Source organism: Athene noctua, chromosome 1 (genome assembly GCF_965140245.1).
Source record: "Athene noctua chromosome 1, bAthNoc1.hap1.1, whole genome shotgun sequence".
Classification (NCBI taxonomy): domain Eukaryota; kingdom Metazoa; phylum Chordata; class Aves; order Strigiformes; family Strigidae; genus Athene; species Athene noctua.
This window is the reverse complement of record NC_134037.1, coordinates 197,193,263-197,209,785: the sequence shown is the minus strand read 5'-3', so window position 1 is coordinate 197,209,785 and position 16,523 is coordinate 197,193,263. Positions and strand designations below refer to the sequence as shown.

Genomic DNA, 16,523 nt, shown 5'->3' with positions numbered 1-16,523 from the left:
TGTCAACATTTACATTCTTAATATTTCAGCACTGCAATTAGCAAAACACTGTCACTACAAGCAATATGGTTACACAGTATAATTAAGTACAACAAATTGTATGTAAAGTTTAGAAAATGATAGCACGTGGCTCTCCATACTACAGTAAGGTCAGATGAAACTACACATATACATTCACTTTCCTTTAAGCCAATGCACAGAGAAGCAGAACCATGTATGTAAGACAACACATCCAGCTTTGCTGTTCAGGTAACAGAAACCAGAAGAGCTAGTGAGGAGGGCTTCACCCGTCTGAATTAGAAGACGAGTTACTAAAAAACCCTAAACTTGTCATTGATCAGGTGCATCCAGGCTGTGAGCCAGCAGACAGTACACTTCCAAGCACAACACTGAATCCTGCAAGGAATGGGCTGCCCAGGGAGGTGGTGGAGTCCCCATCTCTGGAGGTGTTTAAGGCTGACATAGCACTTAGGGATATGGTGTAGGTGGGAACTGTCTGTCTTAAGTTAAATGCTTTGACTGGATGATCTTCAAGGTCTTTTCCAACCCAGATGATTCTGAAGTTTCTATTCCACCATTCTGAAACCAGAGTATGCTTCCAACTATATAATTATTTTCTAATTTAAAGCCTACTTTCACTAAGGTGTTTCCAAGCCAGTTTAGCATGTTTTATACATTTCAATCTACGCCTTACTTTACAATAGATAAACACTCTCTGAGAAAGCCTAACGAATGTATAAATGCAATATATTAAACTCTATGTGAACTGTGGCAGCAACGACCATTATAAAGAACGATTTTCTGAGCAGTGTGCAACTTTTAGACATCACCAAATCTAATCACAGCAAGACACATCAAAACACACTTTGAGCTGTGATTGCTACAGCAAACAGATGCATAGTTAGATCGTGCACAGCTCTGAAACTACCAGGAGAGTTAATTGCATGTACGAATTTTAAACTCTTCAGCGTTGCCTTTGGATTTGCCTTGGTGGTTATGAAAGCTACACTAGATACATACACTCCGGTGGTTTTATTTGCATGATTCGGTAGGTGTTTCACAGTTGGCGTACTTGATAACGCATCAGGTCATCTCAGTAGGAAAGGAATGCTTGTTCGCCCGGGGGTCCTTCGCAAGATTAACCACTCAACACACTCCCTGTACGTCACCTGAGTGTCTCCCCCCTGCGTCAGCACCGGCTGATCTCCCCCAGCCCGAGCAAACGCGGTGACACCCGCACCTTCCGGCAGGCAGCAGCCCCCGCGGCCGCAGGGCAGGGCCGGAACACCCATTCCCACCCCCGGGGGCCGGTGGGGAGGAGGCGAAGGGGCGCGCAGCGGCCCGAGGATACCCCGCTCGCCACGCTGGCCCCAGGGCGGGCAGCAGCCGGCGGCGGGCCCCGAGGCGAGCGGCGCCGCCCGCCCGGCGCGCCCGCCCCGCTGCCCGACAGCCGCCCGCCGACGGCGCTCGGAGGGGGCCGCGCACAACGGGGCAGGCGGCGCGCGGCCCGCGCGCACCTCCCCCCGCCCCGCGTGCTGCAGCCCAAGGTCACGCGCCCCGCCGCCGCCGGATCCCCCCCCGCGGGCTCCGCGTCCCCTCCTCCCCGGCCGCCCCCTTACCTCCATGGCGGGGCCGGCTGGCCGCAGGGGCGGGGGGATCACGGCGCCACAGCCGCTGTCAGCGCCACTACATCCTCCCCGAGCCACTTCCGCCTCCGTCATCCCCCCCCTCCCGCACGCCGGTAACGCAGCGCCGCTCCTCCCCCGGGCCGGCTGAGGGTTCGGCAACGTCCGTCACCTGAGCCCCGCCCCCCCGGGGCCCGGCCCCGCCCCTGGCACGCGCCGGCGGCGGGTGACCGGCGGAGCTGCGCGGGGGAGGGGGAGCGGGGCGGGCTGTGCGACCGGGCGGGCTGTGCGACCGGGCGGGCTGTGCGACCGGGCGGGCTGTGCGACCGGGCGGGCTGTGCGACCGGGCGGGCTGTGCGACCGGGCGGGCTGTGCGACCGGGCGGGCTGTGCGACCGGGCGTGTGGGGACCGGGCGGGCTGTGGGACCGGGTGGGGACCGGGCGGGCTGTAGGACCGGGCGTGTGGGGACCGGGCGGGCTGTGGTACAGCCCTGCCCGGCAAACGCCGCCCGAGGCGGCAAAACCGACCCGAACGGTGGCTTCAGGCAAGAGGTGCGGGTCGCGCTGCCAACGGCACGCTCTCCGTCTAAGAAAAACGGCCCCGGGGAAGGGGGGTTACGGCACGACTGCGCCCCAGCCTTTCCCGTTCCTGAAGGGCTGAGGGGTACGCACTGCTGCGAGGGCACCTTAGCCTGAGGGGAGCCTGTTACTAGGCAAGACTGTGTGAGGTGAACTGTGCTCAGGTACTTAAGGATTTAGGATCCTCTTTTTAATAACCCGGTAGAAGCACAGATTGATTAAGTCATTTATTAAATGTTGGGTATGAAGGACTGTACCAGAGCAAATAGCAGAAGCCAGGTGTTATGGCTTGTAGTTCTGTTTTTTTTTAATTAAGAGCCATCTTTATGGCCATTTGGGTGGGTGCTTGAGGGGAGCAATACCTACTTTAAAGTGCACGCTTTTTTTATTTCAGTCATGCATGCACTTTGATAGTGCCTGAATTATTTTTGACATTTTGTGATAATTGATTATTAATGAGAAGATGCCCGGGAGAAACAATTTAGGCATATTATTCTATTTACAGTTCACTAGCTAAATATTGAATATCACTGAATTAATTATGGTGTCACAAGAGAATATCTATTATTTTAATAAAAAAAGTCGAGTTAATCAAAATACTGCTCCTGGAAGAATAATTTGCATTTTTCCAAGTCCGCTTATTGTCATTCTTTTAACATTCAAATGACAAGTAGAGACAGAAGGCAGAAAGGTTCTTCACATATACCTCAGAAATTCTTTTCTTGCCTTTCCCCACTCCCAGTGTATTCACTGTTGTATATGTTGTATATTGTAATACATACAGGTACACAACTGCAGCAGGAGCATATGGTTCCATGCTCTCAGAGAGGTTGCTGGCAAGGAACAGATCTCCCTAACCAAACCTCAAGAATCTCTTTTTCCATTACTTCTATTCTTACACTTTTTAGAAGCCCTGAAGGGCACATAAACGGATTAAAATCTTTCTTTCCCCATCCACTCTGGGGGACTCTAAACTGGGTACCTATGCCTGCACTCCCATAATCTAACATGGGGTTTTCACACAGCTTCAAGAAGAGCCTTTCTAGATACAGTCCTTCCAGAATCATCCTGTAGCAGAAGCTTCTGACCCTAAACTATGCCACAGTGCACTGCTTTGTCCTTCCAGGTCAGCCTCCGATTGAAGTTGGATGTTTGGGGAGAACACTGTAGGAAAGCTTACCTTCTCTTTTGGAAAAGCCCAAGGAAAACAACGTTTCGTGTGAATTTTTTCATTCTGTCTATCCTCAGAAAATACAGATTATGATCCAACTCTTGGATCATCTCATGATTTAGCCTCTGAGGAAATTGATTTTGGAAATCGTCCAAGGCAGACACACAAAAGGTTTTCAGATGTGTTTGTACTGAAGACAATGAACTACCAGCTCACTCATCGCAGGCTTTCTGAAACTGATTCTGGCTAGAGAGCACTCAGCCCCCTCACAGAGCTCCCTGCTCCTGTATTTGACAGAGACAGGCCAGTTCTCCCTTCCCACTACCCTCCATTTTATGCAGCAGAATTTGTGTACATCTTACAGTTGAGATTGTCCTGGCAGTCTTTCATTCTGGTCCTGAATTGCAACAGCAATTGCAAAGCATCCTGGTTAGGGAATGGTAGAAGAATTAAAGAAGTTTCCAGAATAACTAGAAGAAAACAGATTGAAGATTTTGACGATTGTTTCAGTTTGTTACAATAAAATACAAGTTGCTCTCTGTTTTGTGGCGAAAATAGTCTTACATAATTTTCTTAAATAGTTTGTGAATTGTATTACCTATGTAGAAGGAGCCAGTAAATTGGTATAGATTGCATGCAGCTAATTTGAGATCAGATAAGTGAGAAAAGAATAATTTATACGCTCCATATATTCTATGATTTTCTTATCTTTGTAAAAGGTAATTATTTCATCTTTTTAAATAACATTGTTTATGTAAAACAAGATTGCCAAGACTATGAGATGTGTTGGGGCAGAGCATAACAAACTTTAAATCCTGCTTTTGTTGAGAAGCCAAGTCCCACAGGGCTGTGATTAGCCCTTACATCAAGGCAGGGTACAAATGCTTGTTCACTGTCATTGGAATTATTAGACCTGCCAGAATTTTCTGAAGAACACAGAATGAGAAAATTACTGTAATTTTGCAACTGAGGAATGTGTTTCCAGCATACAAGAACAGATGCTTTAAATACTTGACACTGCAGAATCTGCCTTTCCGACAGGTTCTGAAGATCACAAAATCTTTTGCTTGTGAGCCAGGCCAGGGCCATCAGCATTCTTGGTTGGAGCTACTTTTATGGCTTTTCTACATGCCACATTAGTATAAAGGCAAGCAGGGTATGAATTTACAGTATGTTAGCTACTTTTCTTTGGAAACTTATTCTCCCTGCTCCATGCAAATGAACCGTAAAGTCTTTGGCTGACCATGGCCATTTTGTTGTGTTGGGTTCAGGTTCAGTGGGTTCCCACTGGAGTGGAATGGTAGAGGCTACAGGTACAGTGAAAAACTTAAGAAAGTGTAAAAAGGGAGGCTAATCTGAATGTTTCTATGAGTAGTAAAATGCAAGGGTGGTACTGCCATTTGTATTTATCTCAATACTGCTTTTTGTGTGAAGGATTTGGTTAAGTATTAAGAAATTGTATACATAGTCCTTAATTCTGGTCTTAAATTGCAATAGGAAATTGAGAGGCAAGAAGTTTGATGTTCTATTACTCGTCTGCAAAGCCCACCAAGCCTGTTGAAAGATTAGCATGAAACTGAAACAAGGAAACTAACATTTTGTTTGAGTACTTAGGGTTGGGTCTGGCTGTAAAAGACTGTTCCATTGTTAACAGAACATGAATGCCCTTTTAAACTGCACACAGAGATAGTAGCAAATATAGATCAGTGAGGGTTATTGGTACAATAGCAAGCTACTGTGAATCAAGAGGCCCAATTTGAACAACATAAAAAAAAATTACCTTCATTTTTAGGTGTCTAACCTAAGACTCTGCCTCTACCTATATTGCCTGCACCAGAGCAGGACCCAGCGTGCCTTGCTTTTGACATAAACCCTCTGTCTCCATGGTCATGGTAGATGCCCGTAATTCAACTGTGAGCTTTCACACAGTCCTAAAGGCAGACTGAGCTCATGCTGCTGGTAAATTACAACTGTCCTCGCAGCAGGCTGTGCTGAAGCCCTTCTGCAAAATAATCCATGAGTAATTTGCCTCTTCAACATTAACCATGGGACACTGCTGCATAACAACATTCCTGGTCCACCTACACAGTGCCTAAATCTGTGCTTGGTCTGGAGGGCAGGCAGAGCCTTGTTATCCTGCCTAAGCCCATGGCTTTAGGTCTGGCAGCACGGTTTGGTTGCATCCTGTGAGTATGAAGGGCTTAACTTTCTCTCTCAGTGTGCCTCTAGGCTCACCTACAGCTTGCACTGAGACAGGGCTTGCACCACTCATCGAGGACGTGAGGGAAATGGAAGCTTCAGTCCAGGCTTAAAAATATAATGTTAACACACCTCTGGAAAATTCCAGAATTAATAATTAACCTTGTTGTAAAGAAAAGTCTCTTTGTGGCCATGTTGGCATAAATCATTATAAAAAAAATATAATAGGTATATTATAGGATAATTTATCCATATCCTATGTGGATAGGACAAATTAAATAGAAACTGCTTCCTGTCTGCAGTCTGTTTCCTAACTGGAGAAACAGTGACTTTCAATCCAAGCATGAAGCAGATCATCGACACTAAAATTAGTGGAAAGAAAAGCAGTGTCCCTCCTTCTCTGAATGCTAGCTAAGAAGACAGAACAGCTCCCTTCTCTGACTCTTTCTTTAATTTTTTGAAGCATTCTGTTTTGTAAATGGTTGCATTCCTTGTGAAAGTAAAATGGCTCCCCTAGTTGCTATCAACAGTCAAGCTAAAGGATGATCGTGACTACCCTAGAATTAATACAGCAGTTCCCATTAAAAAGTCTGTATTGAAGCAGGAATCTTCAGTTATTTCTGTGGGAAGGTTGTTTTGGTAGTTGTTAATTCAGCGCTACAAAACTGAACTATGTGAACAGTTAGCATGTTATTAATCAACACTGATTTTCAAACATTTGTTAGAGATGAACAGCAAAGTTTCTCAGCTATCAAAACTGCAGGTACACTTTCTTAGAAGAGACAAGCAGCATTGAAGAAGTTTGATGTGGGACTGCATTAGCTAAACTGATGCAAGTCCTTTTTAAACTGACATAGAAGTTGCTCCTATGTAAGAAGCTTAGTAAAATCATGCATCTAGGTAACTGGATGAAAATAAAGCATAGGTGAATATTCAGGGCATATGTGTAATATAGCTTTGTATGGAGCTCTGTCACCATAGTAAATGGAATCACTTGTTTACACCAGAAGCTTGACAACAGTTTAATTTTTTTTTAAATAGTTTAGCTGAACGTGTACAATCTCCTTCTGCAGCTGCTCAATATCTTACGTAAAAATAGATTAACCCTCTTACCAACTTATATCAGATGTATACAAACACATCATTTAAAGCTCTTCTGTACATAACAACAACATAAAGATATGTAAGTTAAAGACACTCTAGATGTAGACACTCTCCAGTCATCTACCCAGAATCATACACACATTTCTACTGACATAATAGACAACAAAGCAGGGTAGTCTCCAGATCCACTGGGGCGTGCATACAACCTGTTAACCCCTTTCCCAGGACTTCCTGGTAACTACAGATTGTCTTTTTCAGCGGTAACAATTCAGTGTTCATAGTTTTACACTGGTATAATCATTTTGCAAATTATAACTGAATCCACAGGTTGATCTCTCTCAGCTGTGGTGACTTGAGAGGGCATAAAAAGCAGAAACATCCCACTTTTCTATCCCCATGCCAGCCATATTTTGTCATAAAAGTTAATATATCTGTCTTTGAATTTATATAAGGATAATATAAATAGATTAAGAAAAGCCAGTTTTTATGTAATCACACATCCAGTGTTTGCTTCCCCCATTTTTTTTTCCTGGACCTCACTGGTGACCTCTGTTACTTTTAATCTGTTTTTCAGAGCAGCTGAATTGCAGCTAGGTGAAGATTTACCAATGGAAGTGAGAGCAAAGTTGACTTTCCCAATGTGATATGAGGACCCTTGTTATATGGTGCCTCTATCATTGCAGTGGCTGTGCAACTCCCTTTTTGACCAGGCTTCAGCCACTATCAGCATTTTACACTTCTGGTGGATTCAGAGACTTCAAAGGAGGAACAAACAGGTCATCTGTGCAACCTTTTGTATAGCACCGCTCAAAAAATGTCACCAAGCTACTGAGATAAGCATGTTTTCCATTTACTGATGTCTCCTATGACACTGAGGATTAGATTGACAAACTGAGCTGACTCATGCAATTTCATGGAGCAACCCAAGAGAATGGAAATATGTCACAGAGCAGGCAACACCTTTTCCCCATACCTGCAATAGTGAGATAGCAAATCAAGTTAATCATAAACAAAACTCAAGCAAGTAGCAGAAAGCTCTCCAGGCTAATATTTAACCCTGATGTGATGAACAGCAGCACCTCTGCCAGATGATTTTTTTTCTCAGAGAGTCAATTTACTGAGGCATCCTTTATTTGTGGGCAGGAATCTCTGTTGACTTAAAGCCCTTCAATTGCATATGTTTGCACTAAGGTAGTAAATGCACGTTTCTGTTTTTGGTGTTTCCTGTATTTTGGGGGGAAACTTGGTGGACCAGGAACTGACAGTATAGCTTCTACATTTAACAGGAAGCTTTTAATTTGTTTTCAATCTTGATGCAAGATATTGCTGCCCTTTAGAGTACTGCATTCATTTTAGACATTTGGATTAAATCAGTAGCCTGAAGTGGACTGTGCATATTGACAGCTGCTCCTATTACTAAATCCTTAGAACTCTTCATAGGACAAAGAGAAAATACCCCCAGCAGTTAAAGTAGACTAAAGATTAAGAAAGTATTTTCCTCCAGCTGCTGTCATCTATGTTGTTTTCCCTCTGACGTTCAGAGTACAAACCCAGTTAAGCAAGAACTCTTTGGGGCTTTTTTTGTGTGCCACGCTCAACGGCGGCACTTTAAAACAAAAGTGGATTGGTAACAGCTGTCTATAATGAAATCGGCTATGGATCGCTTTAGTTAATTTCCCACAATCTCAAAACATGGCTATAGTGCTGGTACTAACGCTAAAGCAGAACTGGTCTTTATTTGACAATGCCAACCGGGCCCTATTGCAACTAAGAGCCCTCAGCAGTATGTTTGTATGTTCAGCTAACAAGAGCAGAGTGAAGAAAAGGAGGAGGTAATAACATGATGTGTCTGATGAACACTCTTACAATGGAGGAGAAGAGGGAGACGGTGTATGTAGCACTGACTCTTGACCTGGATCATACCCACTTTCGGAATTCTTCAAATGTTAACAGAAGATTATGCTATCCATTTCAAAAGTCAACAGTGAGAAAATCTTCTTGTCTTGATGCAGTAGGGACTGCCTCCACAGCTGGGTTGTAGATAAATGCTTCTATGTAGCCCTTATGTTTTATCAGAGGAAGTAATGGGTGTTTGGTGTTTTTGGAAATGTTGCTTTCATCTCAATGGCATTTATGATGTCCAGCTTGGAACAAGAGAAAAAGAAAATTATTCACTTTGTGCACTTCTGTTGCTCTGTTTATACTTGACCACCTTTAAGTTTGTTTATTGTTATTTACTGAATAATGTTCATACAACATGTGAATAACAGATAATGCCCACACCTCTTCCACTCTTTTAACACCTTTTTTTCCTACCGGTTCCTAATTTCTGTTAGAGGTTGATTTGAAAATGCCAACAATATCAACTGCAGTTTTACAAAGACAAAAACTCAAAGCATATCTGAAATATTTTTGTTAATGCTGAAAGTTACTGTGGGAGGGATGAATGAGAAGTATCCAGTGGGATTATTTTCTTCAGGGAGACCAACCTAAACTTCCACATAATTTGGGCACTCTCACAATAATGAAAAATCAGTGGTGTGTTAAAGAGATATTGAAATCTTAGGGACACAGGCATTTTGTGAAGGAAAAGCAAAATATGTAAAATGGAAAAGGCTGAAGATCATAGAGAATAATTCCCATTGTTAATAATCACAATTCTGTGCGAAAAACAAGAGAGGTATCAGCCATTTTCTTCTTATAATCTTCATCAAATTTCTTATTCTGTGCCACAGTGAAATAATTCTTCCAGTCCCCAACAACACCTAAGAAACAGCAAAGCAAAAAAATATTAATTACTGGGATTTCCCATTAACCATGACTCACTAGATACTTATACCTCAAGGCTTATTTCAAAACAGAATGACAACCAGGAAGACAGAGTTGATGCCAGTTACAAAGCTCAGTACCTTTTCTCATGAATGGGGAGACAGAGTGATCCATTATTCCCTGAAACTCTTTAGTGTAGTTTGTCATGGGATTTTCTTTCATTATCTCAAATGAAGTGTTATGGAGTATCTTGTTTAGAACTTCCTGACTCAAGTCCTTCTCCAGGAACTTCAGGATCTTCTGAATTTCTTGCTTTGGATTCTGCAGAGAGTAACATGGGATAAGATACAGAGCCAGGCAAATCAAATAAATCATCATGTTAAGGTTGCAGTTGTTGTCAGGGTGAGACAATCAGGTTAACTGAAGATTTACTGATACATTTGGCATTATAATAGAAAACTGTTGATTGTAGGTAGTATCTACTGGACTTCCAGATTTCAGAGCTCTATAAACATATATTCAGCCTTTTACCTCCTTCATATCTTCATAGAAGAGGTAGAGAATACGGTGTTTATCTTTTGCCTTCCACCATCCTTTTACATGGTCATACCAGGAACCCCAGAGCACTGAAAAAGGAGTCATATCATCAGCAGCTATAAATGCTCAAATTGGCTTTAAGTATCTGTGTCACTCATGTTTCCCTCATAACCAGTGCCTGGGCATTTCCCAGCTGTTTTTGAATCACTGTGGCCATGACTGCTGTCCTCCGTGCTTATCACAGAGTTTGTGCTTTTAATCCCTCAAGCGTATGGATGCTTAGAGCAGGATTCATGTGTAACTTTAGAGGGCCACAAATGTGGATGCTTACCTCTGAATGAAAAATCCAGGCTGCCTTTATGGTTGATGGAGAGAAACAAACGTTTCCAGAATGATTAATCTGATCAGCTGGACAAGACTGGTCTTAATCGGCCCTGCTTTGAGCAGGATGTTGGACCGTATGGACACCAAAGGTCCCTTCCAACTTGCATTATTCTGTGATTCTATCTGGTTTAAATATTTGGTATACTATCAGAAGTGCCTGTTTCTCTCCAACAAGTATCCAGATGACTAGTTTGGACAGAGGTAGCTATGTTCTAGATGTCTGCACTGGGACAGATGGCTCCCAAGCTAAGCTGGTCAAACACGAGACACAAGATCTCCTTTAGACATGAGACTCTCACGATGATCCAAACAGTGGTGTTTCTAGGCCTACATGGTGGCAAAAATATTACGGACATATGGAAGCTTTACTGACCAAAATTGAAGATTGCCATCCACCTGTGCAGGTTTTTGTTCTTGAACATGAGAACCTTTTTTAGAAAGGGAAGAATCAGCTTCTGGCATTGCCTGTCTTTAACTAGATAACTGGCTTTGTTCACATGCCTGACTTTTATACGATGATTTTAGGTAAGAAGATTCCTTTAACTCAAATTCACACTGCACATTTCTACACAAAATTAAACCTTGGTTTCTTGTGCATCAGGCTGGAGTAGAACCAATTAAACCACCGTTCCTTACCAGCTGGCTTCCAAGCATGTTTCGTTTAACCTCAGAGAGGTCACATATGTTTCTGAATGATAATAGAGCAGCTCTTTTTTTTTTTTTTTTTTTTTTCCCAAAATGGGAATGTAAAGATAAAATGAATCCTTTAGGTACTAATAAAAACCCACGAATGAAGATAATTTACTACTGCAACACTTCCAGTAGATATCCTTCTGCAGAGTGTCAACACTGGATTTCAAACCATAGCCGAAATAAATAAATCAATATTATGCATTTTTTAAATGAACACAATCTCTTTGCAGTTCATCACCTTTTCCAGTCATGAATTTTTCCATGAACTCCTCCCAGGTTCCTGGGTCAGGCATTCCTTTATTCATTCTGTGGAAATGGTAGTATGATACCAGGTTGTCTTTTGCATTTCTCGCCACATAGATTATCTTTATTGATATGAAAAGAGAGAGAAAAATTAACTTACACATGGTTATATAGATATTAGGCACCTCCTGGAGTTTTCTCTTGGAGCCTGATGACAAAGGCTTAAGAGAATTTGCTTTGAAGCTGCCATTTTCTGAAATCCATCTCAGGTAACTTTGTCATGAATTCTTTAGTTTCGCACAGGCTTTGCACATTAAATGGAAAATATCTGGGGAGACCTTTAGGTTTCATAAAGATTCTGGAAACCATATTCAGTCCTGGTTTATGTCACTTTCTTTGCGGGTGAAGTATAATTGAGTCCTACCTCCTCAGACTTACCTTACAGTTTTGTTCCCAGAAGGAGGGAGGCACCAGCTGCACGGGGAGATGAGTTTTTATTGTTCGTGGAGAAGGCATAGCTTCAGCTAACTCCAGGCCTGTGGGATGTTTCATTATGAGATGTGACTTGTTCTCTAAATTGCACTAGAACTTCTTTAATATTCTCATATGTGGGATTTTGACTGTGACTTTTCAGCAGTTCACCTTGCAATGATCATTTGTCTCCAGAGCAATTATGTAGCAGTGTAACGTACACAACATTGCATAAGCATCTTTGGTGTTTCTAGAGAAATTTTAACCTATGTATTCAAGGAGGAAAGGGGGAAGATAATTCATATCTTCTTGCTTTCTTGGGCCCATGTCTAACTCCGGCATTCCAAGGGATAATGATGAATACTAATTTATATTTACCCAACCAAAGTTTTTCCTTCGCAATATTTAGTGATCTTCTTTCACTTTGCAGGTAAGAAATTTTTGTTTCTTTCTGGGATACAAGAAGAATAGACTGCATCACTAGACTTTCTGTATGGCATGTAAAGAGAAACTAGGAGAAAGATGGACAGTAGATTTTGAGTATCTATGGATATATGGGAATATCTAGTGATACATGGAGATGTGTTATCAACCCTCCCCTTTTTAAACATCTATAATGACCTCTATTATTCTTTTTTCCCTATCATTGTCTTTCATCCTCTATCATCGTTTATCATTTTTTGGTCTCTCTCTCTGTCAACAGTCTAGCTTACAAGAGAAAAAGTAGCACTTCTGCTGCAGTTAGTCAAGCTCTTTAGTTTCCAATGTGAAGAGAGTCTGGCTTAAAGATTTATGTGGAGTGGGAGCCCTTGTTGGGGGAAGACTCATAGGAAAATGTCTTTGCAAAACAGCCAGGCCTGCTGGTTGCCTGAATGCCCCATAGCTTGTTTAGATGACTAGACCCTAGAATTTAACAGCAGTTACTCAAAACAGTAGCAAAACCACTGAAAACATCATCCACCTTTTGAGAATACATCCGTGACATAGGTTTCTCTTCCATACAGCCCCTAATCAGAGAGTGGGATTCAGTTGCTCCCACACTGCCATTTTATGCATATCTGCTGGTTTAGGTACTGTGGAGTATCACACACAGCTTTCAGATGCCACTCCAAAACAGCATGGTCTTCAGTAGCCCCCGAGTTACATCTGACAGCCTTGCATCAGCTTGAGCAGCACTAGATGTCTATGTTAAAGCAATTGAACTGATCCCTAATACCCAACATGGTGCATAGCTCAAAGCAAGTGGGACCTTTCCCAGGAAACCTGTGGCATCAACACCGGATGCTTGTTTTGTTTCATTTTGTCTAAAATACAAACGTATTTATATAATATTCACCTGAGTAATTCACTTCTGAAGATCCTTGGATAGACCACTCAAGGAAAGGATGGCGTCTGTAAGTAGTGGCACGTCTACATTTCTCAACATCTCCATTTTGTTGAATCATATCCACTATCTCCTGTGTCCATGTGGTACCTGAAAATGTCAGTGTTTAGAGGTTTCCCTTGGGGATAGCCAAGAGTCTCTTCTGCTAGGGAACTGAAAGCTGGAGGGATGGACTCTGTATTAACAGAGGAAGGAACAGCACAGAAGATGATGGACAAAGTGGAAAGAGAGGATAATGGAAGAAAAATGCATAATTAAGAATACAAAGGTAATTCCTAAAGCACAGTTTCAGGGATTCCATTTTAGACAGGCTTCTTCTTGCCAACAGAAACAGTCTCCACACCCACTCCAGTAATGGAAAACGCTCTGGGATAATCTCACTATTATTTGGAGATGGTATCATTTGTAGAGAGTAATGAAATCCCCCCTTCCCAATTTTCACACTTCACAAAAATTCAGGGAATTCAACATTTATTTCCATCCTGAATTTGAATGAAAAAATGAACTACCTGATCTTTGAGTGAGTAAAAATTTAATACAGTTTGAAAAAAATTTGCAGTATTTTTAATTTTCCCATTTGAAATGCTTTAATGAAGGTCAGTACAACATTTCATCTACCTGAGCTGCTGCAACATCTTGCAAAAGTTACCGTATTGTATCTCTCATGTGCCTCTTTTCCCTAATAGCCGTGATCACATCACCTTCGCCATTAACCACGTCACCTTTGAGGTACTGTGGCAGGCCAGCTAGAGAACAAGCTAAGGGATAACTCGGAAAGCAATCTGGGCAGGAAACTTAACCCTTCTTAAAATGCTTGAATTGTGCAGCTCTGACAGATACAACAATTTCAGCCAGACTCCTAACTTTATTTCTTTTCAGTTCAATGTCTGAGAGGATTTAATCCAGGCTGGATAAAATATCATGTTTTCACTTTCAGTATACAGGAAATAAATTAGAAGCTTTCAGGTTTTAAAAAAATAATGTGGGGTTTTTTTTGTAATACTGGTTTTTTTTCCTACTGAAAAAAGCCCTTTAAAAATCTTGCTAATTCAAGTAATTATTTTTTTATGATCATTAAATGTTCCTGAATCTGTTCCTGAATCCCCTAAACTGTAAATATTTTTATTCATCCAGGATTAATATTGATGCTTGTTATTCACTGTTTTTCTGTGTAGTAAGTTTAAAGGTTGTCTGACCAAGAGGAGAAATAGTAATTAACTAAGTGGCCAATCACTGAATAAAATACCAGATGGCTAATATTAATGGTGGATCTTTTATTGGCTGAAATTATTAAGTGAATTTGGTTATTTCCTTAAAATAACTAACCCATTTCCAGAAATCAGTACTGGTTTACACACCAAGTCATTCCCCAAATACATAGTACATAGTTGTTGTCTGTTTCTATTATTTCTTAGTAACGATGACTTTTTGCTAGTCTTTGTTAACATAAATCATTACCTATTGGTGGAAAACCTTTGTTGTTGCCATTAATATGTAAGTATATAATCTAAATCTAAGGAATTAGACTTTGACCATCTGAACTTCAATAACAATAGATGGGTGTTACTTCTGCCAAAGAAGTCAGAAGTTACTAGTCACAGCTGACAGAGCTTCACGTCTTTAAAATATGTCTGGTTTGGGATTAAACAGATATTGGTCACAAAGAAAAAACATAATTTTCAATTCCAACAACAAGCATTATCCCAAACTTTTCTATTCTGTTTCCTACCCACACCAACCTGCTTTTGCGTACGTTGCAATGAGCAGATCATCAGGTCTGGCTTTGAATTTCCACACTTGGTCCCACGTGCTGCTTATTGATTCTGTGAAGGGAATGCCTTCCACTTCAACTATCTCAGCTCGGGGCATTGTCTCTTTCAGACTCAAATCTCCCATTTTATCCAGGGCCATTGCACTATATGAAGAAAGAAAGGCTTGAAATTAACATGCTTGCTCTGAAAAAAAGAAATATCTAAATTTACTCATCCATTCTTGAGGTCTCTTTTACTCCATGTCCTCTGATTTCTTTGGCTATGATTTGGCCTGCCTGGATCCATATATAGGTTCCTTAAAGCTGGATCTAATTTTCAGAAATGCTTGATATATTGGGTGGTGGTTCTCAGCATCTCTAAAAATCACTCTTTACTCATATACAAAAAGAGAAAAAAAGCCATTATTCCCATCTTTAAACATTTTATCAAACATATTTATGTAAAATTTTGAATATAAATATGTGGCCTTTGAAAGGTAAGAACAAAGTAATCAGAGGTGTGATTCAAAAGACGGCAGAGTATAACAGCTCTCACTGAAGTCAGCATACAGGACCCAACCCTTCCTCCTTAATGAAAATAAACAGAAACAGCTGCTAACACCCTTTGGGCCTCATACTTACAAAAATATTTGCAGAGCTCTTCTGTGTTTCGTTCCTGGAGTTTTTCACTCTTAGAGCTCTTCACTGTATATTGAAATTTGTTGGAGATAAATAACCTGAACTAGATAGATCATTAACTAAAGTTTGTTGGACTTTAATTATTTAAATCGATCTAGTTACATCTACTGCCTATCGTACAGTTTTACAGCAACTAATTATTAATTTCTGAATTTCTCTCAAGGAGGCCTCTTCTTAGTCATAATCTTCAGAGCTCCAGAATCTGGTCAGAGGAAAGTCCTGCTTTTAAAGCAAGGCTATAGAAATCATCTCAATTAAAAATATCAGCCAGAAAAGAGAAAAGATGTTTCAATCCCAACAGCAAACTGCCAAAAATTTACTTTAATTTCCTTGTTTACTCTCACCTGATTTTGAACAGATTCAGTTGAACAGATTGGTGGCTGGACAGTCACCCAAGAAATTAAAAAAAAAATAAGAAGAAACTTGCCAGAGAAATTTTCCTGCTTGAACGTCTTCAGTTCTTGGCTGTATTGATGACTGTGCACTCACTTAGATCTTCAGGCATAAGTAGAACGAAAGCTTGGGTGGAGTTTATATACCTCTTTGAGTGTGAGGAGAGCAAAGGAGGAGATACAGCAGCAGCCAACAGCTGAACAGTTTTTCTGGCTTAGTTTATAAATTCCTGTGAAGGAAAAATACTTTGAATTCTCATCTAGTGGGAAGTGTTCCTGCCCACGGTAGGAGGAGTTGAAACTAGATGATATTTAAGGTCCCTTCCAACACAAACCATTCTGTTATCTATCATCTAAAAAGTGATTATTTACTGGCAACAACACTAAATGTTGATTAGTAGCTCCAGCAAGATTATTTTAACTTGTCCCTGTCATTGTCAATGATCTTGGAATAATTTATATTCTTACTAATATTTAATGTAAATTGCAAAATAATTTATTATTTGTTAATACCCAAGATCAA

The 16,523-nt window shown here is 41.3% G+C and overlaps 2 protein-coding genes across 2 annotated transcripts in view; both read right to left on the bottom strand.

Moving 5' to 3' along the window:
- The window catches only part of GCC2 (GRIP and coiled-coil domain containing 2), a 28,904-nt gene extending 27,183 nt beyond the window's left edge, over window positions 1-1,721 (bottom strand). Inside the window, exon 1 of the mRNA XM_074909422.1 lies at window positions 1,620-1,721. Within this exon, the coding sequence (XP_074765523.1) occupies window positions 1,620-1,721 (102 nt within the window). The remainder of the gene's footprint in view (window positions 1-1,619) is intronic.
- A 4,904-nt stretch (window positions 1,722-6,625) lies between these two features.
- SULT1C4 (sulfotransferase family 1C member 4) lies at window positions 6,626-16,172 on the bottom strand. The gene is made up of 8 exons (XM_074930480.1): window positions 16,036-16,172; window positions 14,899-15,074; window positions 13,112-13,249; window positions 11,743-11,840; window positions 11,300-11,426; window positions 9,979-10,073; window positions 9,588-9,768; window positions 6,626-9,443 (listed from the first exon to the last, which is right to left on the bottom strand). The coding sequence occupies exons 2-8, from the start codon at window positions 15,068-15,070 to the stop codon at window positions 9,331-9,333; spliced, it is 924 nt and encodes a 307-aa protein (XP_074786581.1). The 5' UTR covers window positions 15,071-15,074; window positions 16,036-16,172; the 3' UTR covers window positions 6,626-9,330.
- Window positions 16,173-16,523: the final 351 nt, after the last annotated feature.

Coding starts and splice junctions, on each gene's coding strand:
- SULT1C4 (XM_074930480.1), bottom strand. CDS start 15,070: ATGGCCCTGGATAAAATGGGAGATTTGAGTCTGAAAGAGACAATGCCC. Junction 13,250..14,898: donor TGCAACGTACGCAAAAGCAG/GTTGGTGTGGGT, acceptor TGACATTTTCAG/GTACCACATGGACACAGGAG. Junction 9,444..9,587: donor CTCCCCATTCATGAGAAAAG/GTACTGAGCTTT, acceptor GCTGTTTCTTAG/GTGTTGTTGGGGACTGGAAG.